Below are 25,983 nucleotides of genomic sequence, written 5' to 3'. Positions count from 1 at the left end.
CTTGTACTTCTTGTATTCTTGATCATCGTGATATCTTGTGCGCATTGTGTTCAGTCATTTCCGCTTCCGTAGTGAACTATCTTGATAGAAAAATACTTTAGTAGCACGGTTGTGAACAAATATATTATTTGTTTTCAGCCTTAAATTCTGCCACATGTTAGGATAAAACACCTTGATGAATTGATACTGTAGTCGACAAAGTAAGGACTCTATCGAAACTGCCCTTGCCTGGTGAGATAATGGTCGAGATCTGTGTTACTCGTCCTTCAATCCTGATGGGAGAAACTAGCCCTGCGAGTCTCTACCTGTCTCTGAATTCCTGCCCATCTGGCTTGCTCATGCACTTGTGTTGAGCGTGCACTCTGGTATCGCCGCGCGCACCTGGCATCGCTGCGTGCACCTGGCATCACCGAGGGCGGCAGTGCACCCAGTGACATGGGACCATCAACAGACTGCAAAAAAGGAGTGGTAAGAAAAAAATACTCAGCTCCTGTCTGTCGTGCCTGCATGGACACGGAGTACTGTGCATTGAGTAAAAGCTCCCCGAGATGTTCGCGCATCCAGTCACGTGAATAGGGATCAACCAAAGACATGGAAGGACAGGGAAGATGTAAAAGAAGATCCCACAGAGATATAAGATCGAATAATAAGGGACCGAATACCGCTGAAGCAGGAAGGAGGCAGGTGGCGGTGCTGGAGGGCGGGTTGAGCGCCAAGTAGCCAGCGGGAGGATGACCTAAAGCAGATGGGACTAATAATAGCATTTCAAAAGAGGAAAGGGGGCGCGCATCCTCCAATGCATACTGTGATGCATCCGCTATACATGAATATGCATCCTGAATGCACAATCTAATGCATGTGCAGACTGTACTATGACTACAGGTGAGTGTGCATCACACTCGGCTTACAGTCCTAGGTATATTATGCAACAATATGACATGTACGCCTGGAAGGTGAGTTGGCACCACTTTCTCCTCTGTCCGCGGGAGCTGACTGGTCCCATAGACGACACGCAAGGCCAATACGTGCAGCAGATGCAAGGTGATCATGTATCCAGGCCCGGAAGGCTCAGATATCAACCACAAGCGATCGTTCTGCTCCGACGGTGTCCGACAGAAGCCGAAGAAGTTGGAAATGCTAGTTGACGGCAAGATTGTCAAGTCTGTCGAGGACGTGCCAGCCTGGCCGCAGCCCTCGGGCATTTTCAGCACCGGTACACACTTCAACCCGCACGTCTTCCTGGCGACCATCCGCACCATGTACGAGGACCTCGTGGTGAAGCGCTCCACTGGCGGTGAGCACTCGATGGAGTACGTGGCATTCGCCGCGCTTCTCGAGAAGCGCACCGTCGTCGACGTCGACCCGGAATCCGAGCCGGGCGGCCGTATGGTGCTCTTCGAGCTGTTCAAGTCCCTGGTCGTTGCTCCCAGCAGTGCCGATCTCATTGTTGAGCGCGGGGGTATCAAGTACATGCGGTTGGATTGCCTTCATGAAAGTGTGTCGAAGGCCGACGCCGATGGCGGGGACAGGTGCAACAGTTCCGACTCGGAACCCACCGCCCAGGCCTAACATGTCTTTCCAAACATGCAGTTTGATCCCGCCTGTCATTTCCTCTGTCCGTGATTACTGTATGTAACTTGAATTTCGTTTTCGTCGGTACTACACTACGATAGCGTACTGAATACATGTCGCGCTCTCTGTCCTTGGTCCGTCGGTGGAATATGACGTCAGCGCCACTTCCGTCAAATGCACGTGAGGACCTTTTAGGTCCTGGCCATTGGGGTTAGGGTTCCAAATCGTTCCTTGGGGTCGAGCGGACCAATTGGTCGACCAATTGGTCCGGCCCCTTGGTATGGCGGAGTACCCCGCCACAGGCGCGCGATCGTCACGTGCATACACGAAGACGTGACGTTTGCGTGACGCAACGCGCTCGGAAACCTCATGATAGCATCCTCACGAACAAAGGTGGGGAGAATACAGTACATGCCACGCTGTTTGATTCTTGCTATATCTCCTACATCTCCTAAGTTTTGGAAACATTCACAACAACTCCGTACTTCAGTGCACGACTATACGGGCAGGCCTACGCGTCAAGATCTTGTTAGCTCACTTTTATTCTGAGTACTGACGCGCCATACCTCATGACCAGCTTTGATGAGCTCCTCGTCTGCTCCCTCCACCTTGATGCCCACTTCCAGCCCAAATCCACCCATATCGTTAGGTTGTCCAAGGTGCACCTCCGTGTGGATTGCCGCGTTCTTTGCCATATCCGACTTTCCCATCTTGCTCGCGACCATCTGCAGAGCTCCCAGGAAGCAAGCTGCGATCCGCGCACTCGCTCAGCACTTTCGTGTAGGAGTACGAATCCGGTGTACTCACCGGAATATCCCATCGCGAACAGTTGCTCGGGGTTTTGCCCGTCGCCTTTACCCCCGAGGGACTGAGGCATGGCAAGCCGTAGCTTCAGACCGTCGTCGTCGTCGGACTCAACCTCGCCGTTGCGCCCTTGGCCTCGCGCGGTTGCATGCGCGGTGTACTGAATATACAACCACCAGTCAGCACGAAACCCCAGCGTCGGAACAGGAGTCAGTGGACCTTGTGGTTCTTCAGTGTCATGAGGGTGCGTGCAGGCTGAAAGACAGCTCGGGTGACACGAGGGGCTGCCCGTCCTGTAATCCCGAGAGTGGTGCTCAACATTGTTGGTCTTAGCTGGCGAGGTGGTGGAGGAGTGGAGGAAAGGAATATGTATCCGAGGTGTCTGCACTCTCCTATATATCCAGACGTTGGTAGACGTCTAAGTGGCTTAGTACGAGGTGGCACTTCGACTTCTGCCGAAGAGCACATTACGTTCGGCTTCAAAGCTTCACGTAGGCCATCACGTGGCTGTGTGCTTCAAACTCGTTCCTTAGAACGCATAACTTACTAGCCTGAAGTGAAGAGATTGTACTGGTGCCAGATGTGGTCGCATGTTAGAAACTTGTCTCAGCTTTCCATCCAAAATGCAGCATACATTTACTGGCTGGATTTCAGGTTTCCATGAGACTTGCACATACGCATTCTTACTGTCAGGACGAGGATGACGTTGTCAGTTGTGTGTTATCTCTAGCTCTGTGCTCTAATCTAAGTCGAGAACGTACAGCAACATTACAATGTCCAAGAGGCCAGGCTCGGAGCCGGAACTAGGCAAATTCACAAGGAAAATCCAAATATTCGATGCAGAATGCGCTTAAGCCATGTCTGCACTGACCCCCGAAGGAGTCACGGTGAGGCTGGCCTTGGACACCTCAATTCCTTGATCATCATAGACATCCTGTTTCGTTTCCACCTGCACTCTTACCAGGGAAAAAGGGTTAACGGAGGTACGTTTCACCGCTTAGGGTAGAACACGCACCCAGCAAATCGGCTCAGTGGTATCGAGGACACCTCGACATTGTTAACCGGCACGAACCTGGACTGCTGGGTAACAGTCGCCATGCTGTGCATCGTGTCTTAGTGATAGCACAACCCTTGGGAGAAAGATGGTCGTACATGTGGCCTGAATGCGCAAATTCATACAAGCCTCTGTGCATGCGCGTTGCACAGATCGCCCTAAAGTCAAGAGTCAGCCGGTGATATTTCGAGCGGAAATATAATGAGTCTCACATGACGACGTCTAGACGTGATTGCGAGGAAGACTTCAGTAGGTACGCACAGCAGACCAAAAATCTACATACATGTGGGCGTTTGTAGCATCTTGTCAAGGGATCAATTAGTGGTAAATTACCGACAGATTCCTGGACCATCCCAACGTACCAGGTTCATAGGATCTTCGTCGCAGTGGAAAGCGCTTGTTAGGCGACGGGAAAAGCATGCCGGAGAGACCGCTTACCGTTCAAATTTAAACCAATTAACGCCTAGACGCTCTTCAATACCAAAATAAATTTATGAGCACATATTAAACGCACCACAGGAGGTATATAGAACAGCGTAGCAATCACGAGCCATACCACGCCCTGAGCCGGACATTCATTTGTTAACTTGAGACTGACCCAGGCAATTCGTTCGTCTCTCACCTGGTGGTAGATCACCTTCCAAAGACCGCCACCTCCCTTGCTCCTGAAAATTCCGACCAACATCACGAGGAGCAGTGTGACATCCGACGATAGGGTGACACAGATGTTCGCCCTGCTCTTTACAGAGTCGGTCAATAAACAGGCTACACTCTGCGCATCCCACATAGCAACCGGGCTCTGGAGACACTGCGTGAGTACAGCTCGCACAATAGCTCGGCGAGACGACGAGAACGCACGTCGACAATCCCTGCGTGTATCTCATCTGGTAAGACTGACGTCCCGTTTGGAGCGGCGGGTGGGCTCACCGTAAATCAGAAACCCGACGTTGAGGAGGTACACAGCAAGCACGATGATAACGACGAAGACATTCCAATGCCATATTGCGATTCTGAAGTTCCCTTGAGTTGAGCGTAAGAAAAAAACTGTGTGACGTACGCTCGTAGGACAATCAGGGAAGAGGATAATGCCAGAGACAGATATCCAAAAGACTGCAACGCGGTGTTAGCGGTCCTTGGGTCATCTACGAGAGACCATCGTACCAAAATGAGCCTATAGATTACCTATGGGCGACAAGTCAGAATGAATATGCGGTCCATAGGAATTAAAGGCTGCCTACCATACAGTCAATCTCAGTCGTGACATTAAAGTCGACAAGGTTGCAGATGATAGCCGCTAGAGTCGCAACTCGGCAGGAGATGTAAAGCTGGAGGATAACAGGCTTTGAAAAATACTTCATAGCAAAGATCCATGAGATTTACAATGCCAGACGCTTTGATCTCCCTTATGTGGGTAATGAGCTTCCATTCGAACGGTAGATTCGTGGCCCATTCCCAACTATGGACGTGGTCAGGCTGGCTCGCGAATGTGGACCTGTAACCTACATGTAGATACCACAAACGACGTGAATGAGCTTAACGAGAGACACTGTTAATACGAGGTCAGATTAGCCACTGCGCGCAAAAGCACAACACCTACAATATTCCGCCTCTATGATAAGCGGATCCAGATAATTGACCATGGCCGACTCGGCAAAGAACGGAGGAGGTCAACTAGAGGAGGTCAAGTGGAGTGGGGTCGCGATGGTATTGAGTGCTTGAGAGAACGATGCGCAGTGGGAACGGTGTTCGCAGTTATGTGACCTTCTAACGAGACACATGGCCCAACGGAGATGTCAGATATCAGCCCCCTGCCCTTCGTGGACTCAGCGGAAGGCATACAAAAACGGGCCAATCAGGTAAAAAAAAAATAAGAGCCGTACCGATCCAACAAGAACCTTTCTTGGCAGCCTATAGAAATGGCCAGCGGCACAGCAGGGCGAGGGCCTGATAGAATCGTGGAGGGGGCACCGCCTGATTAAACCGCAAGCAGCATGGCAGACTAACGTCAGATGCCAAGATGCCAGAGGAGACAGTCGCGGGAACTCGCGCAGGTTGGGTAATGGGTGCTCCTTGGGCGTCCGCGTCAGGCAGCTGATGACATCCGTTCGAACATAGACACAGAGGGTACTTGATATCGTGCAGCTTCTCTGAATCATAACAAGATTTGTTGAACATGTTACAACTGCGCAACAATGGACGGGATGACATACCCCGCGACAACACCAGTCATTTTCAGCTTGAGATAAGAAACATGTCACAACCGTAGACACGGTATATGTGTTCAACGTTCAGCGCTCAGCCCTGGCGTGCTTCCATTGGCCCTGGACAATGACAAATTCAGTCCGTCGAACTTTGAGTTATGATGAACATGCATTCCATATGAACGCCCGACGAGCGCGCCGCGCCATATTAACCCCCGCACGATCCGAGCCCCAGTCTCAATTGACCCGTACGGGCAGCAGTGCCATCACTCGATCCGTCGAGCAACCATCTACGGAACATGGATGTAGGACTGTACAGCCGAGAACACAGGAGTGCGCAGCGAGCATTCGAACGAAAGGGCTGCGATGACACAGTTACACGGGCCACACAATACGGTTCATTAGTACAACGACGGACCATCATCATCTTTCAACGCTACACGTCTATGTGCAATCCATCTATAATCGCCTCCCAAACGTGATTCCCTCCCAACTGGCGAATTTCTCCCCTGATCTGTGCTTCCAGAACTCGAATGGTGTTCGCGGTGTATTCCAAAGACTTGGTGTGGTCGCTGAGATACGCAACCGCGTGTGTCTTCAGCGTTGGAGACGATGGGCGCTTTTGGAGGATATCTTCGGTATTGGGCATGAATGAGTGGACTACAAAAGGGAATCCAAAGTTCGCTCACTTAAAATACGAGTATCTGAAGGGTCTGCATTGATCCCGTGTATCACCGGGAAGGAGAACTTCCCCTCGGTCAAGTCTTCGGCGTATCCCTTGTGGACTGTATACTGCGCACGGCGAGAAATCAAGAATGTCAGAGGGTTTATCAAGAAGAAGACGTGTCAGAGAAAAGGTGAGAATATCATCCATCCCACAGACGTTCCATAACATTGAAATTGTTCCGCGCAAGTGCAGCTGACCTCTTTAGCGTTCGGCAAGTTGGCGTAATCGTCCCGGATCTGGTAAAAGATGCTGAACAAGTTAACAAGTCGCATGTAATCCCTACGAGCCAAGATGATCCCTGTCAACGCTCAAGAACGGGCGCCTCTAGGAATCCTCACGTACAAGTCGTGGTTAGCTGTGGAACACGCTACCATGAGTTTGACGGTCAGACGCAGTAACCCTCCTGTCTCTGTGATAACGGGTGTGCAGCCATACTTCAACAGAAAACCTACGTCCAGACTCACTGTTCAACGCCACCCTGACATATTCGGCTTCTGAGGGACACTGTAGGGAGTCCCGTCGGAGAAGTTCCAACCCCTGACCACGGTGAAGACAAATGAGTTCCTCTTGTCAAACCTTCTTTCAGTGAGCGCAATGGAAATGACTACGTTAGTGCGTACCGGTAACGATGTCATCCAAAATAACAGACAGTGGTCGTCTGTCGGCCTTGTATAGGTAAGGGTAATCGTGACAACCAGATGTGGAATAAATTTCCTTCAAGGAAGACAATTCTCGGTAAGCCATAAAATACGCGAGATTCGCGGCGTTCAGTGTTTTAGGGATCCCAAATACTTTGTGCGCAACTGAGAGGACAGATAAGAAGACAGATCAATATCCTCGATGAAAGGACGGGAGGACAGTATGATGCAACACCGCTGGAAAATTCGCGACACTACGGAAACAAGGTAGACTGAGACGTACCCGGTCCGCCTCTTCTTATCTGAGAGTTGTCTTCAATGTCGTCAATCCTGTGGTTTGCATATAAGCACCGCGACGTTTTTGCCTCGACCACGACCAGAAAAAAACATACATAAGACTTCCAGTGTGCAGTAGGTCCACTATTCGTGTGATAATTTCAAGCTGCGGCTTGGGTACCTTGAGCCAGTGGTCGAAGGCTTGGATCATCCGCTCCCAGATACCCTTTCCAGGGCGCGACTGGATGTACGTGTAAGGCTCCAACAATGCCTGCAAAATTGTGAGTAATGTCACAGGCATCCAAATCGGTTGCAAAGGAACATACGGTGTCTTCATGGCACGACTTGCCACTCAAAGACTGGACATTGTCAATGATAGCGATAATGTCGGCGGAATCTGAGCTTGCCATGAAGTGCAGATGTAGTTCGGTCTATAACCCTCTCGAATGTCACTTATCGCACGCTGGGTTAGCTAGAAGCAGTGCCGAAGAGCGGAACACCTGGATCAAAAGGACATCCTACGAGTCAAGGGGCGATATTCTGGCACGTCGTAGCCCGAATATTCGCTACCCTGAGAATTGCGAAGGGGAAGTTCCTTATGGATGTCGGAGAGTGTATGCACGTAACTGGGTGCTGCGCAACTATTCACGGTGCGCTGTCTTGCATTCCCAGGAGTGATAACCCTACTTCGTGTTCCATCAAGAGGGGAGTACCGCGGCGGAGATGAACGTAGCAAAGAGCCCGAGAACATTAATTAATGGCGACAGAGTCACAACTGCCAGCAGGAAGCGCCAGGCGGCATAGAGGATCCCCAAAAAGGCTCCTTGTATTCAATACAGACGTCACAGTGCCTAATCTTTACCAGTACTGTCAAATGTCAGACGGGAGAATGCAGGAACTTGAGATAAAACCCGGCTCGGCAACATATTAAATTGGTACTACTTTCGAGTGGGTATGTTGTTCATGTCGCTGGATTGGACTCTGGTGGAGGAAGGTCGAACGAAGACGAAAACGCTGTTCGCTGACAGTTGGCACATCGTGTAAAAACATTTCTGTGGTATGCTGGGCCCGAATGCCAATCGCGAAGTCATCAGTGAAATGAGGCAGAGGTGCCTGCTGACAGGAAGGACGTCTCCGGAAAGGTCACAGTGATGGACAACGACGGGTCTGGGGAACACTGTTGCAAGTCGACCAACACCACTTACCAGCCTTTCCGGACTCCGTCATTGGCTTTGGTAGTGACTTGGTGGCGGCACGTGGGAAGATTTGATCTGCCCGTTGATCGGTTACCCTTACCGTACAGTACATGCCACAATGCCACTGCGGCGAGATTAATATGTATTCACTGCCATCCCGCAGGCCAGCGGCTACATATGCTCGATGATGATCACATTCCCATAAGTGTCCGCAATGTTCCGCCGTAAACATGCCATCCCAGCACTAGCAGGTTACAGCACCATGCCGGTGCCTGCATCTTCTTAAGTGACTTGCTCGCAGCATTTCCCTTCTGCTATCTTTCTTACGCCCCTCGCCCATGGGTGCTTCTTATTCGAGGTCTATCGTCTCTGATCCTGCCCAGTTTTCAACGCCCGCTGGCGATGGCAAGTCTGATAGGTCAACTTGGCGTGAATATGACTACATCATCGTGGGAGGGGGTTAGCATGTTTTCCCAGTTCATTTGTGCACCTCGTCACGGATATCCTTCCCTCGCTAGGGACTGCCGGTTGTGTGCTGGCCTCTCGCTTGTCCGAGGACTCGGATGTGACAGTGTTACTCATCGAGGCAGGTAAAAGGCGAGTTTCTATGCAATCTTTTACTGTGCATGAATCTGAGGAACTGCAAACAGCCACGAGAGGGATCTTCTCACCCGTATACCTCTCGCATGCACAAAAATCTTCAAGACTGCCACCGATTGGAGCCATGAGACAGTGTGAACACTATCCGCTGGCTGGTTGGCTGTCATTCCCTCCTAACATTCGTGTATAGCCCAGAGAAGGCGTTGAATGAGCGCCAGGTGTACTGGCCGCGCGGGAAAATATTGGGTGGTACAAGGTCTGTACCACAGTATTCAGCAATCGAGCCTTAAAGATTCCAATCCAGTGCAGTGCCATCAATGCGCTCATATATCATCATTGTGCGCCTGAAGGTAGGCACTGTTCTCACCTCTTTTATGGATTTAATCTTAGGACATTTAGATTTCGACGAATGGGCTAGAAACGGAGCAACGGGTTGGAGCTTCGACGATCTCCGGCCGTGAGCCCCAAGCCATCATTTTCCATCCAATTTCCCTGACCGTGCTGCCTGATAGATATTTCCGCAAGTCGGAAAAGTACACGCCAAATCCTCTATTCCCTGACGTCAAGTCTACGGATAGGGGTTCCACAGGACCATGGCAGACTACTCACACCAGCGATGCGGCGGTGCGCATATAAGGGGTTCGAAACCTCGTTCGGGACACTCACATGTCAGTGCAGCCTATAAACACGCTGATCATCGAAGCATGCGAATCTATGGGAGTGCCATACAATGGGTGGGCATTCATTTACAGTTGTTGATATCGCTCCCTCATTGAATCGTCACCAGCGATCTTAATACCGCCCGCGGCACCTTGGGAATCGCTCATTTTTCTGGAATCGTCGATCGCAAGGGCCAACGTGAGTGCAAGCCATCTCTTTGAGTTGAAACGGAGTTTATGTCCTTCTCCGTTCAGGAAGCTCGACTGCGAGCGCGTATCTCACAAAGGACGTGCTGTCGAGACCAAATCTCACCGTCGCTGTGAATACGACCGTTGATAAAGTGCTGTTTTCGACGGCCGAAAACAGCAGCCCACGAGCCGTAGGCGTCGAGGTTTCTACAGCTCCAACATCACCTCGCTACCGAGTCGCAGCCCGTCGCGAAGTCATCCTGAGCGCAGGGGCAGTGGCAACACCCCAGATTCTGCTCCTGTCCGGTGTCGGGCCTGCTGCCGAGCTGGAAGAGGTTGGTGTACCAGTGGTCAAGGATCTTCCTGCAGTGGGGCGTCATCTGTCCGACGTACGTCTACTCTCTGACTACTTTTAACACCTGTTCGGCTTCGACCTTGACGTCCAACGCCTGCAGCATATTTCATGCGGCCCGTTAACCTTCCGCGCGAAGTCAGGCTTCACCTGGGACCACCTCAGTCGCCCGCTTGCCGGGGCGATCGCCATGTTTAAGTGGCTCATGTTCGGCACAGGGCCCCTTTCGGCACTCGGGCCATCCTCTGGCGCCTTCGTCCGCTCAGACGACCCAAAGTGCGCATCTGCATCTTACGCCATCGACCTCATTCTGACAATGGCTGTTTAGGTTCCCGTTTTCTTCGCCGGGTTGTGAGTCAGGTCCCGTCAAAGATCTGACGTCTGGTCCCGGTGCGCCCGACATCGAGCTGGTTTGGTCTCCTGTAGTTTTCATCGATAACGGCTTTGTGGAGCCTCCGGCGGGTTCGTACGGGTTCACTGCGGTATGTCCGAGCTGCGGTGTTTGTGGGATGCGAGTTGGTCTTGACGGTATCATATGCAGGGTGCGATCGCTTTGAGACCAGAGAGCACCGGAAGTATCAAGCTGAAGTCAAATAATGCGTGGGACAAGCCACTGATCCATGCAAAGTATGCCAATTCGCTTAGCATACTCAGGACCACCGTGCTGACTCTAGAACACAGTTATTTTGATTCAGAAAGCGACATGAACGTTGTTATCCGCGGGACGAGGTTCCTCCTGCGAATGGCGCACACGGAGCCCCTCGCGTCTGCTTTGGACTTGAGACCCGAGTCGCAGGATAAATCCAGCTTCTTCTGGCCCGGAGATGCCGACCCTGAGAAGGTCCAGCGTCGCATTTATGCCATTCTCCCACTCGTCGGGCTGATGATTCGATTCCAGGTTACCGATGATGAGCTCAAGGAGTGGATCAGAAGAAATTCGTCTCCCTCATTTCATCCAGTACGTTCGTGGCCACCATGGCTTGTGCGACATGTGCAAACCGGCTGCTTCTGTACTCCACAGGTATCCACCGCGAGGATCGGCCAAGGCGCAGAAACTAGCGTCGTAGATCCCTCTCTTCGCGTGCATGGCATCAGTGGGGTGCGTGTCGTAGATGCATCTGTTTTCCCTGGGCAAGTATCTGGACATCCTTGCGCTGTGGTTGTGGCCATCGCAGAGAAGGCCGCCGATTTAATTAAGACCTCGGCTTGATTCAATTCTTCTCTCGTTCCTTCCAGGGTATTGACGTTTCAGTCGTTTGCATTGCAATGCGCTTTCATACGCGATATCTATAGACATACACTTTGCTGCAAGATATATAATACACATTCATCAAAGCCAGCACGACTAGAATAAAATTAGAACCCGCTCGCCGTCACGCGGAGCTGCTCCAACTTCTTCAACACCTCCCCTACCGTCCTGTCCAACTCGCCCGCGATTGCGCTCTGCTTATTAGCAGGCAGTCGTGCAAACGTCTCACACAAGTCCCCGTCCACCACCGCCTTGACAGGGACGTAATATCCTCGCCACGCCAAGTGGTCTCGGCCCACCAGGCTCCCCTGCTCCGTGCGCATGTGCTGCTCCAGGGTAGAGATGAAGTCCACGTCTTCCTTGGACACGAACGGCACAAGGATGCCGATGGTGCCATGAAGCCCCGTGTACAAGAGCACTTCACGACCTCCCGCAACAAGAGAGACCTTGTGGATCGACGTCACAAGATCGCCGACATGGAAGTGGGCCAACATCTTCGTCTTGTGCGGAGCACCCGCCAACACACCCTTCTCGTGCAGGATACCAGCACCGGTAGGGTCGTCGTCTACTTGATCGGAGATTTTTGGGTCCAGACGGTTGACAAAGACGTTGCCGAAACGGTCGCCCCCCACCACGGTGTTGTAATCCACCATTGTCATCGCGGTGGTCCAGCGAGCTTGTGTGTCATCCGCGAACACCAACAGCCGGTTTTCTGGAGGTTTGTAGACAGCATAAGACACCGATTCTTCCATGTCTCCAACAAGGATACGGGATCCCTGTGTGTGAAGACTGACGATTGCAGAAGCGAAAGTCTAGTGGCTGGTGTCAGTGTATACAATCCCAGATCACTACACACAACGTACCTTATTCTCCACTTTCCGGAGCAGTTTTTTCTTGCCCATATCGTAAAGCCTAAGGGATTTCCCGACACCAGCTACAAGTCTACCTTGGAAGCCCAGTACCGCCAGTGGCACATCGTTCGTCTCGGTCTGCATACGGCGACGTCAGTGCATGTTGAACGGGATACCTGAGGTAACGTGCCTTGTGCAGAAGCTCCAGATTTCGGCCGCCCTCCACGAAGCGATACGTTCGAAGGAATCCACTTGTGCAGGAACGCGGGGCAAGGAATGTATCCTGCGCAGTGCCAACTACCAGATGAAGCTCACCGCCCCGGACAGAGAACGGAACGACAGCTATAGAGAAAGCAGATTCATTATTATCTAGCTGGATGACGTTGACAGTTTGTGCCTGTAAACCTGATATTAGACGGGCAAACGAAGAAGTTGCAGGCTAACTCACGCTAACGGGATCGATGATGCGAATACACGACGCCCATGTTCCTGCCGGAGCCTTCGGTCGTCCAAATAGCGCAGGAGGAAGCTCAACAACTTCATCGTCCACCATCCTGCCTTGCTGTCGCTGAAGTGACGTTTGTCAGGTCTGTGTTTAATAGTATTGCCGACGGACTCACAAGTTCGTTCAGCTTCTTTGCTGCAGCAGCCTCGCCCATGACACGGTGGTCGCCCTCAATAAGATAGAACAGACCGTTCGTCGGATGAGATATGAATTTCCGCGGCGTGTAGGAAAGAGGAATCGCGTCTTGCTTAAGCTTCGTTCCAAGCTTGGGGATCTGAAATATTCTGACAACACGCCGGAGTTAGTACGAGGAGCGTATCACATAGGCGCTTCGAGAAGGATGAAGCTCAGCAGGAACAATTGGTAATAATAATGTCGTTCGGCATGTACCTCGTCGAGGTACATTACGATCCCTTTAACTCATCTCGGCTGCAGTTGAAATCGACAATTGGTGACTCACCTAAGCACACTGCCAGAGATACCAATCAGACCCTCTGGGCACAGTTCGGCGGAGAAGCTCCAAGCATAGTCAAGGTTGTCAAATATGAGCGGTGTGAAGTGCATGAGATTTTGATAGGTGTAGTTGAGCCATGATCGAGAAGAGAGTGCCAGAATTCCTGGATTATTGTGGATAACAACCCGAACAAGACGGATGGGACGGGTACCAAGGAACCTATGGTGCGGGACTGGCGTCAACAGACTCATCGAGGATTGACGAATATCCATAAGACATACCGAGTACGCGTATCAGTTAATTGACCGTTTACAGGATCAAGCACAGTACGTAGCAGGACACCGTTTTGCAGGCCGATGTTGACGAATGTTGTCGGCTGCGTCTTGTTGATACCTGCGTCAAGCATATCCGCAATGCATATTGCGGATGGTGGGGCGGTCAACGCTTGCAAACTGATCGTTTCAAGGGTGCTCTCGGGATCAAGCGAGACTATCCGAACAGTCTGATCTTCACAACCAACAGCCTTGTGAGAAACGTTAACGAGTGATCTCCTCTTCAGAAGGACAAAATATGCTTACCAAGTACGGGGTACGCTGCCGACCTTCGGGCACCTCCGCAACGCTCAGCGCAAGGACCGTGCTACCCATTGCCTTCCGATCCTGATATTCGTTGAGCTGACCATCCAGATCCAACTCAAAGTAAACTAGCTCGGCTGAGCTCAATGCAACCACGACCTGTCGCTTGTTCGTGGTCGCGCTCACAATGGTTTTTCCCGGTGGCACTCTCCACTCGTTGACGCGTCTGTCAGCAAGGACATGACGAATGCCATGCGGATGGACCTGCAGCAACGCGTCGGCGCCAATTTGCTGTACAGCCAAGGTGGGTGCAGAGGAAAGGAAGCCGGTGTCCTGCACTTCCTCGATTGTCTCACCAATGCAGAGAACGAGAGTACCATTAACGAAGGACAAGATAATGTACGAGTCGTACGGATCTGAGATCGATGGTGATGTCAGTTAACTTCGACGTCTGAAAGCCAAGGGACACACCATCTTCCTTCACTTTAGTCGTCCAAACGGCATTCGGAATACCAGGGAGGTCGGAGCTGACAACTTCTTCCACCTCAAGACCGTGTCTGAGCATCCTGAATGTACTTCGTGGGCCGCGACCACAAGCGGCAAAAATCTGCGGTGTATCCGAGTTGGGTAGCAGATTCATGACTTTTGAGTCGAGGATAGGACAGAGTGAATCGATCTCGTCGACGAGAATCAAGTTGTCCAGAGCTCGTGGTCGGAAGAATGCATGTGGTAGCGACGAAGACGGGTCTGCCATGCCGAACGACGTATACGACGTCGAGGAGAACTCCGGCTCATTGTCATCGTCACCCAGTTTCTGGAATTGATACAGGTAGCTGGGCACATTGAGCTGAGTGATTTACAGTAAGGCAGGGGTTGACGGAATACTCAACTGGTTACCAAATTCCGACGCTACAAAGAGGAATCCAGACTTCAAAATACAGAGGCTGGACGCAATCGGGACGGTGTCAAAATACTTGATCTTGAGAGACCTGACATCTTGGTCGTGATGCTCAATCGTGACCTTGTACAGATCGCCTTCTTCACTTTGCAGAAGGAAGAAAAATGCGCCCTTCAATCGCAAAAGAGTCATATAAGCCTCGAGGCACTTTAACACGTTAGGCCACCGTACCTTCATTTTATGCATGACAGCAGCTATGATGATGAGACCACGGTCAGTGTCTGACAAAGGATGTTGTCTCCGGGGAATCGGAACACGGTGCTGGGGAGCATCCATGTGTCGATAAATTATATGGTCTTCGCAGCAAACCAACACACCAGAAGGCCCATCGTAACGGTCTGAGGAGGCCAGTTGGCCACCAGGGACCTGCACGAGTAGGTTCGCCCGAGGATCCGTTGGCTCGGTCCACTTCCGCACAACGTGGTTAAGACCAAGGTCAAGCTCATAGTATGTCAACATCTGTGTATCGGTTAGCGGTATCTGGATTGAAGTGTCTGAAGCGCACCTTTTCGGCATTGTTAAAGGCTTCCCCTGTAGGGTCTTGGTCGGACTCGGAGTAATCCACCTCCAGGGCAGCAAACATGGGGTTGTCGAACCCCACATCAAGGCCAACAATGTCATGGATGATAGATGTATTTTTGTGAGCTTCCAATGGAGACGATATCGTCAGATTGGCAGCCGCGTCGCGGTTGAGGATATACACTAGTTTTGCCTTCTCCATGGCAGAAATCATCACACTGCGTCCCTTCGGATCCACAGCTAGATATTGACCCGGTACAATGCGACGAGCTCCAGATTTTCCATAGGTTTCCTGATGCACCTTCACGAAACTGCTACTTCTGGGATCGTACTCCAAGATGATTATACGACCCGAATCAGACCCTACGATGGCGTAATCTGAAAAAGAACAGAAGATGAATAACACTGAGAACATTGGACACGTATTGGAGCTCACCCTTCGTGCCGCCAGTCAATCGGAACGCCGCCAGTGAACGAATGGAGCCAAACACATCGCTGGCAACTACGGTCGAAACCTTCCCACTTTGAACATCAGGACGTAAGAGCTCTAGACGAGTTCCCCGAGAGACAATAATTTCTTGTTGTCTCGAGCCAGAAAAGTTCCCGGCGATCGCATGAGTAATCGCGGTCGGTGGCTGAAGGGTCAGATTGTACAAGTGCAACATGAGGTGAAATCAAGCAGAATATAGCCAGGTAAGCACCAACCAGACCAGAAACCTATGTTCCAATTTCTGGATGACTCGCTTTGAAAGAACAGGTCAGAGCAACACAGCCGAGGTAGATGTGCACGACACGGAAAAGCATAACAACCTCCTGTGACGCGCGTTGAATTCACTGTGACTGGAACGTGACATTATCACGCTCCAAAGGTCACGGCAAGGTCACGGTCTCTCACAGCCAATAATATATTAATGTCATGATATCATGATCCATTCAGCTGAAAATAGCCATTCAAAGCAAGACAGATTTGAGTATGGATTTCTGTGATATTATTCCTTAAGTGATTGGGGAATATGAACTACTATGCCCTACCGTCACATCGGCAGCCCCCACAAGTGGGCAGTAACGCATTATGTCATACATCAGTCACACCATTTCGGATGTCAGTGTGACACAAAGTGTTTTCCTCCGAAAACAGAACTCAGTCAATAGTCCACTGTCTGCCGCTGTTCGCAAATGTTTGAGATATGCCAGTACAAGCATATACAAAGAAGGTAAGCAGATGGACCTGAGACGGGGGAGATATGCTGAGGTGCCGACTTGTGGGGGAGTGCCGATGTGACGGTAGGGCATAGTATGCGCCTATGCGTATGCTGCAATATACTATCAAAATTCATCTGCCGCAGCAACGTATGACTTCTTCTTGCTACCTCGTCCGCTCGCCTTGGTGACGGTTGAACTCCGCCGACTCCCTCCCCGTCCTTTCTTAGTTCCTCTTGTTGATGACGACGATCTACTGACTGATCCGCGCTCGTTTGGACACGCTATCCGTGGCTTTGCGTCAGAAAAGACGCGATGGGCCTACAGTTTTGTGCTCACCGTTACTGTAGTGGCCGGCCTGCTTGCACTGGAAACATGTTATCCCGTCATTAAAATCACGGTTGTTGGTCTGGGATTTACTGGGACATGCTGAATAAATGTTAGCAACACGCCTATTGCATGAAAATCAAGCGAACCGCTACTGTAGTGACCGTCCTGCCCACAGATATAGCAGGCATTCCCAGTTCCCTTGGCCGAAATGTTGTTCCGACCTTTGGGACATGCTGTATATTCACATTAGTGCATGAAGCGGTTGGGATGAGAGCATGCCATACATACCGCTGGCGAAATGGCCCTCTTCCCCGCAATTATAGCACGCATTCGAGTTGGAGGGCCTGTTCCCACCATCTGCATTATTGCCAAAGCTCTTGGACCTTTTGGTCGCAGGACCATCATTTGGACAGGCTGTGTCAGTGCGAATATTAAGACATCGAATCATTAGGTCATGAGCGAAGGCACACTAACCACTTGCCCAGTGACCCTCCTGTCCGCACTATAGCAGTGGCTCAGCCGTACACGTCCATAGTTCGATTACGCTGATACTTACTTTGAAGCATTCTCCAGACCCTGAAACACTCCGACCGGGACCCAGGGCGTTTCCACCCATCGGTTGATCAACGTTTTCGTCGGCCCACTCAAAGAATTTGCATTTCGTAGCTTCCGAAGCGTTGGGGCAAGTCCAATATTTCTTACCTTTATTCACTCCTTTCGTCGTCTCCTTCAGAACCGCGGCTCTATCACATTGGCAGAGCCGTGATGATCCACCACGATCAGATACACTTCTCTTGGCCGGGATCGACTTGGAACCTGAAGCAGCACCTGTAGCTGAGGACGGTCCATCAACCCATTCGAAGAATTGACAGCTCGCATTATTCCCACACGTCCAGAAACGCCTCCCCTTGTTCACTGTTTCCTTGACCACGATTCGTTCGCCAGCGGTGACTCCACAGTCGCATTTGGGTCCTGCGGAAGACGAGGGAGCAGGTGCAATTACCCTCTTGGGGACTGCAGGGCGCTGGGGCGGAAGAGGTGGGGGAGGCGGATCCTCCTGCCAGTCTTCTAAAAGATCAGCGACAGGAAATGCGGAAACGGAACAAGCGCACATAACTCATCATCATCATCGTCAATGACAATTGGTTCAGGAGCAGCACCTCCCCTGCCTCTTCGAGCTGCGCGAGGTGCCGCTGTAGGTGCACGAGCACGTCCCCGTGCTCGGGTCCCTCTTGTCCGTGGCCTACCTCCATTCGCACTCCCGTCGTCATCGTCGGAATCACTGTCTCCTCTTCTACCAGCGTTACCTGTGCGCGCACCACCTTGTGGACCCCCTCTTCCACCCCTACCGCCTCTTCCGCCACGCCCTCCTCGCGCACGCCCCCCCCTACCACCACGACCTCCTCCTCCTCCGCCCTCGTCATCCCCTCTGTCCACGTCGTCATCTACTTCGGGGACATCACCGTTACCTTGCAGCCGATTTCCTACGCACTGGGTGCCACATGAGACTGGCCGCACCAAAGAGATCAAATTGAACAACATACATTGACAATCTTGTCAAACTCGATCTTGGTCTTCATAAACATTTCCTTGTACTGCTCGATGCTCACGGTCAGCATGTCGTTCTTGGTACTGTTGCCTTCACAGATCTCCACCATCCGCCGTTCAGTCTATTTGGGAAGCAGTCATAATATGCATCTGCCATTGACGGAAAATGTTATCGTGGAAGAAGACACCTACCTCGCGTCGCAATTGAGGCTTGCTGAGACTTCTGTCGAAGCCAATCGCATTATAGCCTTCGACTAGCCCGATACCTAACTTCGACGGAACTAGATACTTCGTAGCGCCTTGCATACGCTCAACTACGTAGTTGCGGTCGATGATTGTCTGTATATGCTGCGCGATTGTAGCATCCGTGCCTGTCATGCCAGTATTAGCTCGGGAGAAAAAACCGCACAGGAAATTTGAGGGTCACCAATTCCGTTTTTGTCCATCATGGTAACCAGATCAGCCTCGGTGAGCAAGGCAGGCTTCGTAGTTTGTCCCTCCCTCAGCTCACAGACGGCTGGCATAAACATTTCGCCTTGTTGGAATTGGGGAAGCTCTTTGTCTACCCACTTATCGTACGGGTAAACGTCCAGGTAATTCCGTTCCAGTACCGTAAGACCTGAGGGCCAGAGTCACCCTGGGGACAAAGGATGTCACAGAATACTGACCACTTGCGTAGAACTCTTCGCCGCCGTAGCCGACATCCACGGTGATTTCCCAGCCCAACGCGTCTTTGGAACAACAAGCCAAGAATCGCCGTGTGATGTATTCGTAGACTTTCTTCTCGTCTCCGGCAAGATTCGCCACGTGCGCAGTGGGGTGAATAGGTGGGTGCGCCTTGTCGTCTTTCTTCCCCCGTCGCGGCTGACCGAAGCCTCCATTTTGAAGACTGTCAAGTGGTATTTGAGCGAGTACCAGGGACCCTCAAATTAGATGACGTACGAGGTGGCGAATTGACCCCAAGCAGGATCTACTGTTTGCTTCCCGATGAGGGTCATAAAGTCGAACTGTGGGTCAAACTGGTCTGTTTCGGTGCGGGGATATGACAGGAAGCCTTGTTGATATAAGCGCTCTGCAATCTTTGTAGACGTCAGTGTAGACGAAGATGGTTGACAAACAGAGACTTTACATCTAGAACTTTCTTGGGAGATATCTTTAGCAGCCTGGAGCCGGCCTTCTGTAGGTCCACGGTTGTCAACGGAAGGGGTTTCCTGCGGGCTCGATTAATACAGGAGATGCAGCCATTCTGTCTAGACACTGACCATTTCTTCGTGTCCTTGGTGGTCACCCTCATCACACGAGCTGTGGGTGCCTCGAGTACATCCTCATATAGTGACAGAGCAAGGTCAAATTCAAGGATGTGGCCTCGTCTCCAAGAGAAGATCGTTTCGTCTTCTGAGCCATCTGAAGATTCGCGCCTAACAGACAAGAATATATACCAGAAGGACTCTGGGACGAAGGCTTTGACCTGGTTGTAGCGCGAAACTACGAAACCAAGTGTTGGAAACTGACAGGGCCCTGATGCAGATACATGATGATTTCTGGAAGATACAAAACATGTAAAGAGAACCTACCATAAGAGATAACATCCTTGAGATCCTCGAAACGATTTTGCAAGCTCAACGTCTGCAGACGCGTGAAAGCGGATCCAATCCTCAAATCGAGCAGAATGCGCGCTTCCACTGCATTTGCTTGTGCCATATCCAATGGAACAGGGTGTTGGGCTGCATGGTGTATTTGCCTGTGGATCTACTCAGAATGACGATGCTGTGAAAACACTGAATACACATACTGGGGAATAATGGCACTGAATCGAGCCCGGTTGACATTGATGTTGCGTCTCACTTTTCTGCACACATCCGCAATCTCCGCCCCGATGTTCTCACCTTCTCTGTCGCAATCTGTCCATATCATTATGACTTGTGCATTCTTTGCTTCATTGGACAAATTCTGGGCAATAGGTTTGGAGTCCTTCTTGACTGAAGTTTCGACCGGTGCATCAAAGAGTGTAAACGGATCACAAGATGTCCATTTGGCATGCATGTAATTGAAGTCGTAATCTAGCAGATGCCCGGTTACCGCGGTGACCGTGAAGAAGGAATTCGTCTGGGGGTAGGGGAAATCATAGTTCTTGATATATGGGCAGGCAGTTTGCCGCTAGCGTGCAAAGTCTCAGCATGCGGGCAAACATAAATAGTACGTAAGCAAACCGTGTTGAACTGTCCTCCGGACAGTATTTGAGTGATAGACTTTGCAATGGATGGTTTCTCAGCAACACAAAGAACTCGAGGAGGCATTATACTGGTTGGCTACTGAGTGTGGACAGTCAGGCAGTCAGGCAGTCAACGATGAGAGGCTGAGATATAGACCACGATAGGAAGTTTAAGACGGAGATTTCAATCGCAGAAAGGCGGTTGATTCTCAAAGGAAACTCGTGCGCGATATCTTTTATCCGAGATCTACAAAAGAAAATTTGAAATATCTGCACGGTATGAGAATGTTGCAGGGCATACCTATCCAAGCACTTCCCCAAGTGTTGCTCTCACAAGCCACGAAACACAATGCACGTAAGCACCGAAACTCCTCACTGTCGCCAACACGGATGCTATCCTGGAATCTTTTCAAGACTATAAGACAGTGTGTATGTTTTTGTAGATTTCAGCGCAATCCACTGCTGTCTGGAGAATGTCTTGCGTCCGTGGTGTGCCACCCAATTTCGGCCACAGAGGTTCGGGGGGTGGGAGTGTTGCTCAGAGATGTTGTTAGCACTTCTGCGGTAAAGTATTGCACACTGATCTAAGGCAGATGAACACGTGGGAGTAGGCTAGTGTGAACGGTGGAGGGGAGGAGACAGCAATCGGAAGTCGCGTCGCGTCGCCGTCGAGTGATCACGTGCTACGTGCAAACCGCCAAGCCTAACCTATCTCAGAAACTTACTTGCCCCGAATTTTTCGAGATTCATGCGCGTGGTATACAGCGGGAACTTGAACGCCACTAGCGGATTGCGCTGTCCTCCCGAAGACACACCAGCCTGCACCGGTGAGAGCAAGACACATGTTCAGGTTTCAATGCCTCAGGCCTCGGGTCTCATGCTTGCCATACACTTGCGTAATAATCCAGTACAATGACCACGAGAAGAGGGGCGGTAATGTGGCACCAAGTAAGAATGGTCTAAACGGAACCTCGCTTCACTAGCTCTGACGCTCCTTCCGTTCCAGCAATCCTCTCCAACCTCAACCAATCATACTTTGAGTTCAAAATCTGGCAAGTGATATCCGATGCCTCGACACCTTCATCCAAAAAGGGATATGATAGGAACTCAGTGTAGAAATGCGCATGCTCAGGCGGTCCGTAGAATAGCAAATTCCGAATACCTCGGATCTTATACCTGGACGTGCATTACAGAATTTCATGGTCAGGAAGGTCAAATGCAGTTGAATGCTAAGGAACGAACCTTCGAAAGAAGTGGAAACGTTCGCTCACTAGCAGGAATGCCTTCTTCCCACTGAAGAATGCTTGCCGAGCGCGAGATATGTCTTGATTCGAAGTATATCTGCGAGAATATGAGATCAATAGATATTCCACAGCTTGACTTGGTTACACCAGCGTACTCTGATAGAACAGTAAAGGAGACGCTGGTGTTCTTCCGGAAATGGTTATGTACCCGGATAAAATCGAACGACGACGGAACAAACACGACTGTATTCGCGCTCCGTACTGCTGATTTGAGCACAGCTGGCAACACCTGGTATTTCATGGTTCAAAATCCAATCACTCGCGGACAAATAACTTCATAAGACCTGTGTTGTGAAGTATTGGAAGCGCTTGTCGGCCTCATCCTTCAGGCTACTACAGCTGAACTGAACAAAGTTCTGCTGGGAAGTGAGATTGGGAAAATGAGAGCAAAGGCCACCAAGCGTACTTGATCAATTCCTTCAGGAACTTCCACAGGCGCCCATCGCCTCTCTGTTCTAACTTTGCCCGCAACGTTCTTCAAAGAGTGGTTGAACAAAGCACGAGTCTCAGGTGTCTCGTAAGCAGTCAGTAAGATAGACTGGCGCAGGTAGGATGCGCTGGGGGACGAGCATTCATTCGATAGGCTACGAGACATGTACTTGTGCACTTACTGTCCATCAAGGTACCATGGTTTGATACGGGAGAAGTCCACGTCGTGCGATTCCTTCGGGAGTTGGTTGAGATGTGAGAAGACGAACTGGAGAAGCGGTCTGAGTTTATGAATGATTCAGAGGATGAAGTCCAACCTGAAGATGGTCCCAGTTTTGCATTGCCAAAGCGTCCATTTGGTCCACGACCAAAAGTTCAATCGACGACAGAAAATCTGCGTTCCTGGATGACAAAAAGCACGAGTCGGAAAAGAAGCGAAGATAGGGAACAAACGATAAATTACACACTTCTCCTTCTCTATTGACATTCTCAGTCCCAACGGGCTCGCGATTATCAAATCGCACCCATAGAACTCGGCAAATAACTTCACACTCTTCCGGGTGAACTTGATACCAACTCTGAAGCTGTCGTCCACATTTCCTTTGAACATCTCCACATGGTCTTGAGGATATGCGCCCGGCTCCGCATTCGCCAGCTTATCCACAGCACCTGCGGGCAAGCCGTACTCCGACTGGAAGCGCGACTGGTTTTCGATCTGATAGGCAGGTGGTGGTGTGTGCGCTGTGAGTGCGGCGAGCCACTGCAGAGCAAAAGAGCGGAATGGGAGGAGTATAAGAACAGAGGGTCTTGTGAAACCTTGATCCTGAACGTCTTCCAGCGGGGGAGCTCCAGATTTTGAGGCATGAGCCAGCCGTTCGTTGTTTTTGACAACACGACGGCGCTTTCTGCAGTGACATATGAACAACACAAACCAATAACAGATCCCCAACGGACAGACTTAGTTATGTGATCGATGGCATGCAGCGCTATCGCTTCCCGTACGTTTGCATGCGTGCTCACAGACGTCCGCGTGAGGTAGAGATCACGATATGAAGATAGTACAGACAGTACGTCGTCTTGGAGCTCAGATATTTCTGCTTCAAAAGTCAGTTCAGCTTACCCCGCTCTGTATCAGCGAACGCACCGCGAGATAGCTTTGCTTGCCGGGCTGCAAAAGGCTCCCTCAGCTTTTCTGCAACCTGGATAAAGTTGAGAGAAAGGTAACATCGGAATGGATAATTACGCACTGCATGCTGCGGTCTGCTCCTTGTTTCACTGCTTGAACCTTCGGGTACGGCCTGTACAACAGCGCCGAGTCTGCGGTGTTTCTCTCTTGCCGCCCTCCACCTGCGTTCATCCACTGCTTCTCGAGCAGCCGCTGTAAGGATGGTACTCTTCGCGCCAAAATGCTCTTCGCATGTGTCTACCACATTTTCTGTTCAGAATAGTCAGCAAGCAACATCTGATACGCCACCCGACACCGCGAACTACCTTGAGTATTCTCCTCTGCGTGCTCCTCGTCTTCTCTTGTCTCTGGAACCGATGAGGCATTTGCATTCTCAGATGTAGGGGGGTTCTCCGGTGTTTCTGCCTCGTGCTCTTCTTCTGTTGTCACTCGGACTGCGCGTCGTTTGTTAAGCCTCTCCGTCGGTTGCGTCTCCTCGAATGTCCTATTGCGTTTCCCCGCCTTGGTCGCAGACACATTCAAAAGTGTTAGAAGACGCGTAGTCACTGGGTTGCCATTATCAATGGCCATTTGCGAGAATATGATGAGCGGACTTGGACGAAGTAAACCAGCTGTGCTCAATGCCAATTACAAGAAATTTCGGACTTTTATTAAGTGAAGTCTTGCAGTGAGGGAGGGGTCGATGGCGTAGTTGGTTATCGCATCTGTCTAACACTCCTGTGTTCACATCACAGAAGGTCCTCAGTTCGAGCCTGGGTCGACTCATTTTTCTTGCCCCTGAAGCAAGTTCAACCGGGATATCTTGGATTTTTATGCCTAATATTTGTGTTTGCATTCTTAGACTTTGAGGTCACTGGGAAAGCGACGAATTCGAGCTTCGAATTACAATGAAGGCGTTTGTTTTGAAGCGCCTGGCCGGACAAAAAGTAATATGGATCTCCAGCAACTTATTTGGTTTTTGCAGTAGGGTTTGGACATCCTGACACTGTTTTCGCTGTGCTGACTTCAATTGTGGTTGGTGCTCGTTTTCGGTTAGCTCCGAATGTGACAGACTCATCCTCGTCTGTTTCCCCCTCCTCGCTGGCCTGCAGAACATACGCGACATGTTGTCTTCTTGGCTTCTCATACTTCATAAGGTGTCCCTTAGGTCATGGATATTTGATTATCAGACATCTACATTTTTGCTCAGATATCTGGTGGCAAGTTGGATGCAGTGACTTCATATGTGTCTACTGGTACAATAGCGCGATGCAGTGCCGCATACCGACATTCGTAGACCACGTACAAACGTTCGTAGATGGCATACAAATATTTCTGTGCGTGTCTCAATCAGTACCATGTCGTGCTCCAGCTGGTAGTATGGTACCTGACAGGCATCCAATGTTGCGATGCATGGTGCAAATGCGCCTCCGCGATGTTCACCTTGTACGCATGATCAGTGTGCCGCGTGCCGCATACGTCGGTACACCCGCCAGTGCATGCGAAGCCGCAGCGCAGTAGTCTAGGATCATTATCCGGGAGCCCACTGAGAAGTCCCCCGTGGGAGTTTTTGAGCTACGTGCCAGACAGCGGAAGGGACGGCTGCGTCATCGGCACTAAACTATAATTCCCAAAACGCGTCGGTGGCAGAGATGTCAGTCGCGTCAACTCTGTATGTATGCTACGTAGCTGTAATCCACGCCGTTCTCTATGTCCATCATACCTGCAGAAGGCTCTTCAGAATGGCTCGAGTCGTTGATCGTTCAGAAGTGCGGAGTTCCCTCGGTTCGCGATTTCCAGCTATGCCATGGCATGGACCTCATCCGCGGCAAGGATCTGTTCCTCGTCATCGCGCCGGGCCAGGGGAAGACGACGGTTATGCATGCTCCGCTACTGGCTGCACAAGCCCAGATGAAGATAGGAATAGCTCTCATGATTGTGCCTACTAAATTGCTAGCATTGCAGCAGGTACTGTCGTGCTGACAAGCACACCGACAGTAGTTTCATTCTGACCTTGAGTATAGGAAACTGTGGCCAATAGCCGCGGAATTCGTGCACTGGCTATCAACGAAGACACTATGAGAGAAGCATACCACAACAATCGCGATCTTCTGGCCGAGCTTGTCAGCGGAGAGGACATTCGTCTTGCCATCATGAGCCCTCAAATGCTCCGGTCAAAACGCGTTCGTAGCCTGCTGTTGCAGCAAGCTGTCAAGAGTCTTGTCTGCTGGTTCTTCGTTGACGAAGCACCGTCGCCATGAGAACTTTTTACAGCACGCGAAGCTTGTACACAGGTAAGACGCGCCTGTGGCTGCACGCGACTTGAGCGCTAAAGATTCGTGCGTCGAATTGCCGTCGGCATCGTTCAAAGTCCGGTTTCCCACGGGGGACTTCTCAGCGGGTCATCGGTAATGAT

At 50.9% G+C, this 25,983-nt stretch overlaps 10 protein-coding genes and 1 non-coding gene across 11 annotated transcripts; 4 read left to right on the top strand and 7 right to left on the bottom strand.

Annotated features, from left to right (window-relative positions):
- Positions 1 to 923: 923 nt before the first annotated feature.
- SCP_0303530 (hypothetical protein) lies at positions 924 to 1,569 on the top strand (the record flags this gene model as incomplete). The annotated part of the gene is made up of 2 exons (XM_027755748.1): positions 924 to 953; positions 1,006 to 1,569. 2 exons carry the CDS (start codon positions 924 to 926, stop codon positions 1,567 to 1,569), a joined length of 594 nt encoding a protein of 197 aa, XP_027611549.1.
- Positions 1,570 to 2,023: 454 nt separating this feature from the next.
- SCP_0303520 (OsmC-like protein) lies at positions 2,024 to 2,697 on the bottom strand (the record flags this gene model as incomplete). The annotated part of the gene is made up of 4 exons (XM_027755747.1): positions 2,024 to 2,083; positions 2,139 to 2,320; positions 2,380 to 2,536; positions 2,596 to 2,697. The coding sequence occupies 4 exons, from the start codon at positions 2,695 to 2,697 to the stop codon at positions 2,024 to 2,026; spliced, it is 501 nt and encodes a 166-aa protein (XP_027611548.1).
- Positions 2,698 to 3,226: 529 nt separating this feature from the next.
- On the bottom strand, positions 3,227 to 5,070 carry SCP_0303510 (hypothetical protein; the record flags this gene model as incomplete). Its single annotated transcript, XM_027755746.1, has 17 exons — positions 3,227 to 3,332; positions 3,392 to 3,475; positions 3,529 to 3,588; positions 3,643 to 3,652; positions 3,714 to 3,732; positions 3,793 to 3,806; positions 3,869 to 3,893; positions 3,945 to 3,992; positions 4,053 to 4,229; positions 4,289 to 4,299; positions 4,358 to 4,440; positions 4,488 to 4,540; positions 4,592 to 4,612; positions 4,669 to 4,755; positions 4,811 to 4,886; positions 4,934 to 4,976; positions 5,028 to 5,070. 17 exons carry the CDS (start codon positions 5,068 to 5,070, stop codon positions 3,227 to 3,229), a joined length of 960 nt encoding a protein of 319 aa, XP_027611547.1.
- A 997-nt stretch (positions 5,071 to 6,067) lies between these two features.
- Positions 6,068 to 6,732, bottom strand: SCP_0303500 (hypothetical protein; the record flags this gene model as incomplete). The annotated part of the gene is made up of 4 exons (XM_027755745.1): positions 6,068 to 6,264; positions 6,321 to 6,423; positions 6,556 to 6,637; positions 6,701 to 6,732. The coding sequence occupies 4 exons, from the start codon at positions 6,730 to 6,732 to the stop codon at positions 6,068 to 6,070; spliced, it is 414 nt and encodes a 137-aa protein (XP_027611546.1).
- A 235-nt stretch (positions 6,733 to 6,967) lies between these two features.
- On the bottom strand, positions 6,968 to 7,682 carry SCP_0303490 (hypothetical protein; the record flags this gene model as incomplete). The annotated part of the gene is made up of 4 exons (XM_027755744.1): positions 6,968 to 7,161; positions 7,280 to 7,326; positions 7,389 to 7,543; positions 7,599 to 7,682. The coding sequence occupies 4 exons, from the start codon at positions 7,680 to 7,682 to the stop codon at positions 6,968 to 6,970; spliced, it is 480 nt and encodes a 159-aa protein (XP_027611545.1).
- Positions 7,683 to 8,806: 1,124 nt separating this feature from the next.
- SCP_0303480 (Pyranose dehydrogenase 1) lies at positions 8,807 to 11,478 on the top strand (the record flags this gene model as incomplete). The annotated part of the gene is made up of 16 exons (XM_027755743.1): positions 8,807 to 8,927; positions 8,987 to 9,065; positions 9,119 to 9,202; positions 9,259 to 9,324; positions 9,378 to 9,418; positions 9,468 to 9,525; positions 9,581 to 9,692; positions 9,747 to 9,802; positions 9,856 to 9,926; positions 9,983 to 10,305; positions 10,372 to 10,544; positions 10,597 to 10,750; positions 10,810 to 10,895; positions 10,950 to 11,109; positions 11,167 to 11,226; positions 11,290 to 11,478. The coding sequence occupies 16 exons, from the start codon at positions 8,807 to 8,809 to the stop codon at positions 11,476 to 11,478; spliced, it is 1,833 nt and encodes a 610-aa protein (XP_027611544.1).
- Positions 11,479 to 11,624: 146 nt separating this feature from the next.
- On the bottom strand, positions 11,625 to 16,044 carry SCP_0303470 (Pre-mRNA-splicing factor RSE1; the record flags this gene model as incomplete). Its single annotated transcript, XM_027755742.1, has 13 exons — positions 11,625 to 12,329; positions 12,381 to 12,506; positions 12,559 to 12,765; positions 12,817 to 12,936; positions 12,989 to 13,157; positions 13,334 to 13,546; positions 13,609 to 13,850; positions 13,906 to 14,318; positions 14,374 to 14,735; positions 14,793 to 14,971; positions 15,032 to 15,319; positions 15,366 to 15,757; positions 15,816 to 16,044. The coding sequence occupies 13 exons, from the start codon at positions 16,042 to 16,044 to the stop codon at positions 11,625 to 11,627; spliced, it is 3,645 nt and encodes a 1,214-aa protein (XP_027611543.1).
- Positions 16,045 to 16,705: 661 nt separating this feature from the next.
- Positions 16,706 to 20,754, bottom strand: SCP_0303460 (DNA topoisomerase 3; the record flags this gene model as incomplete). The annotated part of the gene is made up of 17 exons (XM_027755741.1): positions 16,706 to 16,863; positions 16,919 to 17,008; positions 17,056 to 17,142; positions 17,198 to 17,323; positions 17,384 to 17,411; positions 17,466 to 17,974; positions 18,022 to 18,400; positions 18,454 to 18,579; positions 18,650 to 18,828; positions 18,885 to 19,076; positions 19,126 to 19,346; positions 19,400 to 19,536; positions 19,587 to 19,668; positions 19,720 to 19,975; positions 20,032 to 20,198; positions 20,250 to 20,614; positions 20,668 to 20,754. The coding sequence occupies 17 exons, from the start codon at positions 20,752 to 20,754 to the stop codon at positions 16,706 to 16,708; spliced, it is 3,189 nt and encodes a 1,062-aa protein (XP_027611542.1).
- An 874-nt stretch (positions 20,755 to 21,628) lies between these two features.
- SCP_0303450 (U3 small nucleolar RNA-associated protein) lies at positions 21,629 to 24,158 on the bottom strand (the record flags this gene model as incomplete). Its single annotated transcript, XM_027755740.1, has 12 exons — positions 21,629 to 21,845; positions 21,912 to 22,010; positions 22,069 to 22,202; positions 22,258 to 22,329; positions 22,380 to 22,530; positions 22,585 to 22,670; positions 22,720 to 22,804; positions 22,870 to 23,307; positions 23,361 to 23,496; positions 23,547 to 23,601; positions 23,650 to 23,837; positions 23,894 to 24,158. The coding sequence occupies 12 exons, from the start codon at positions 24,156 to 24,158 to the stop codon at positions 21,629 to 21,631; spliced, it is 1,926 nt and encodes a 641-aa protein (XP_027611541.1).
- Positions 24,159 to 24,264: 106 nt separating this feature from the next.
- On the top strand, positions 24,265 to 24,353 carry SCP_t0303440. Its single transcript is given in 2 exon segments — positions 24,265 to 24,302; positions 24,318 to 24,353. It is a non-coding gene; the product is annotated as a tRNA-Val (tRNA).
- A 924-nt stretch (positions 24,354 to 25,277) lies between these two features.
- SCP_0303430 (hypothetical protein) lies at positions 25,278 to 25,828 on the top strand (the record flags this gene model as incomplete). The annotated part of the gene is made up of 2 exons (XM_027755739.1): positions 25,278 to 25,535; positions 25,592 to 25,828. The coding sequence occupies 2 exons, from the start codon at positions 25,278 to 25,280 to the stop codon at positions 25,826 to 25,828; spliced, it is 495 nt and encodes a 164-aa protein (XP_027611540.1).
- Positions 25,829 to 25,983: the final 155 nt, after the last annotated feature.

The sequence above is a fragment of the Sparassis crispa genome, assembly GCF_003851025.1.
Source record: "Sparassis crispa DNA, contig_000002F, whole genome shotgun sequence".
Classification (NCBI taxonomy): domain Eukaryota; kingdom Fungi; phylum Basidiomycota; class Agaricomycetes; order Polyporales; family Sparassidaceae; genus Sparassis; species Sparassis crispa.
This window is presented reverse-complemented; position numbering and strand designations above follow the sequence as displayed.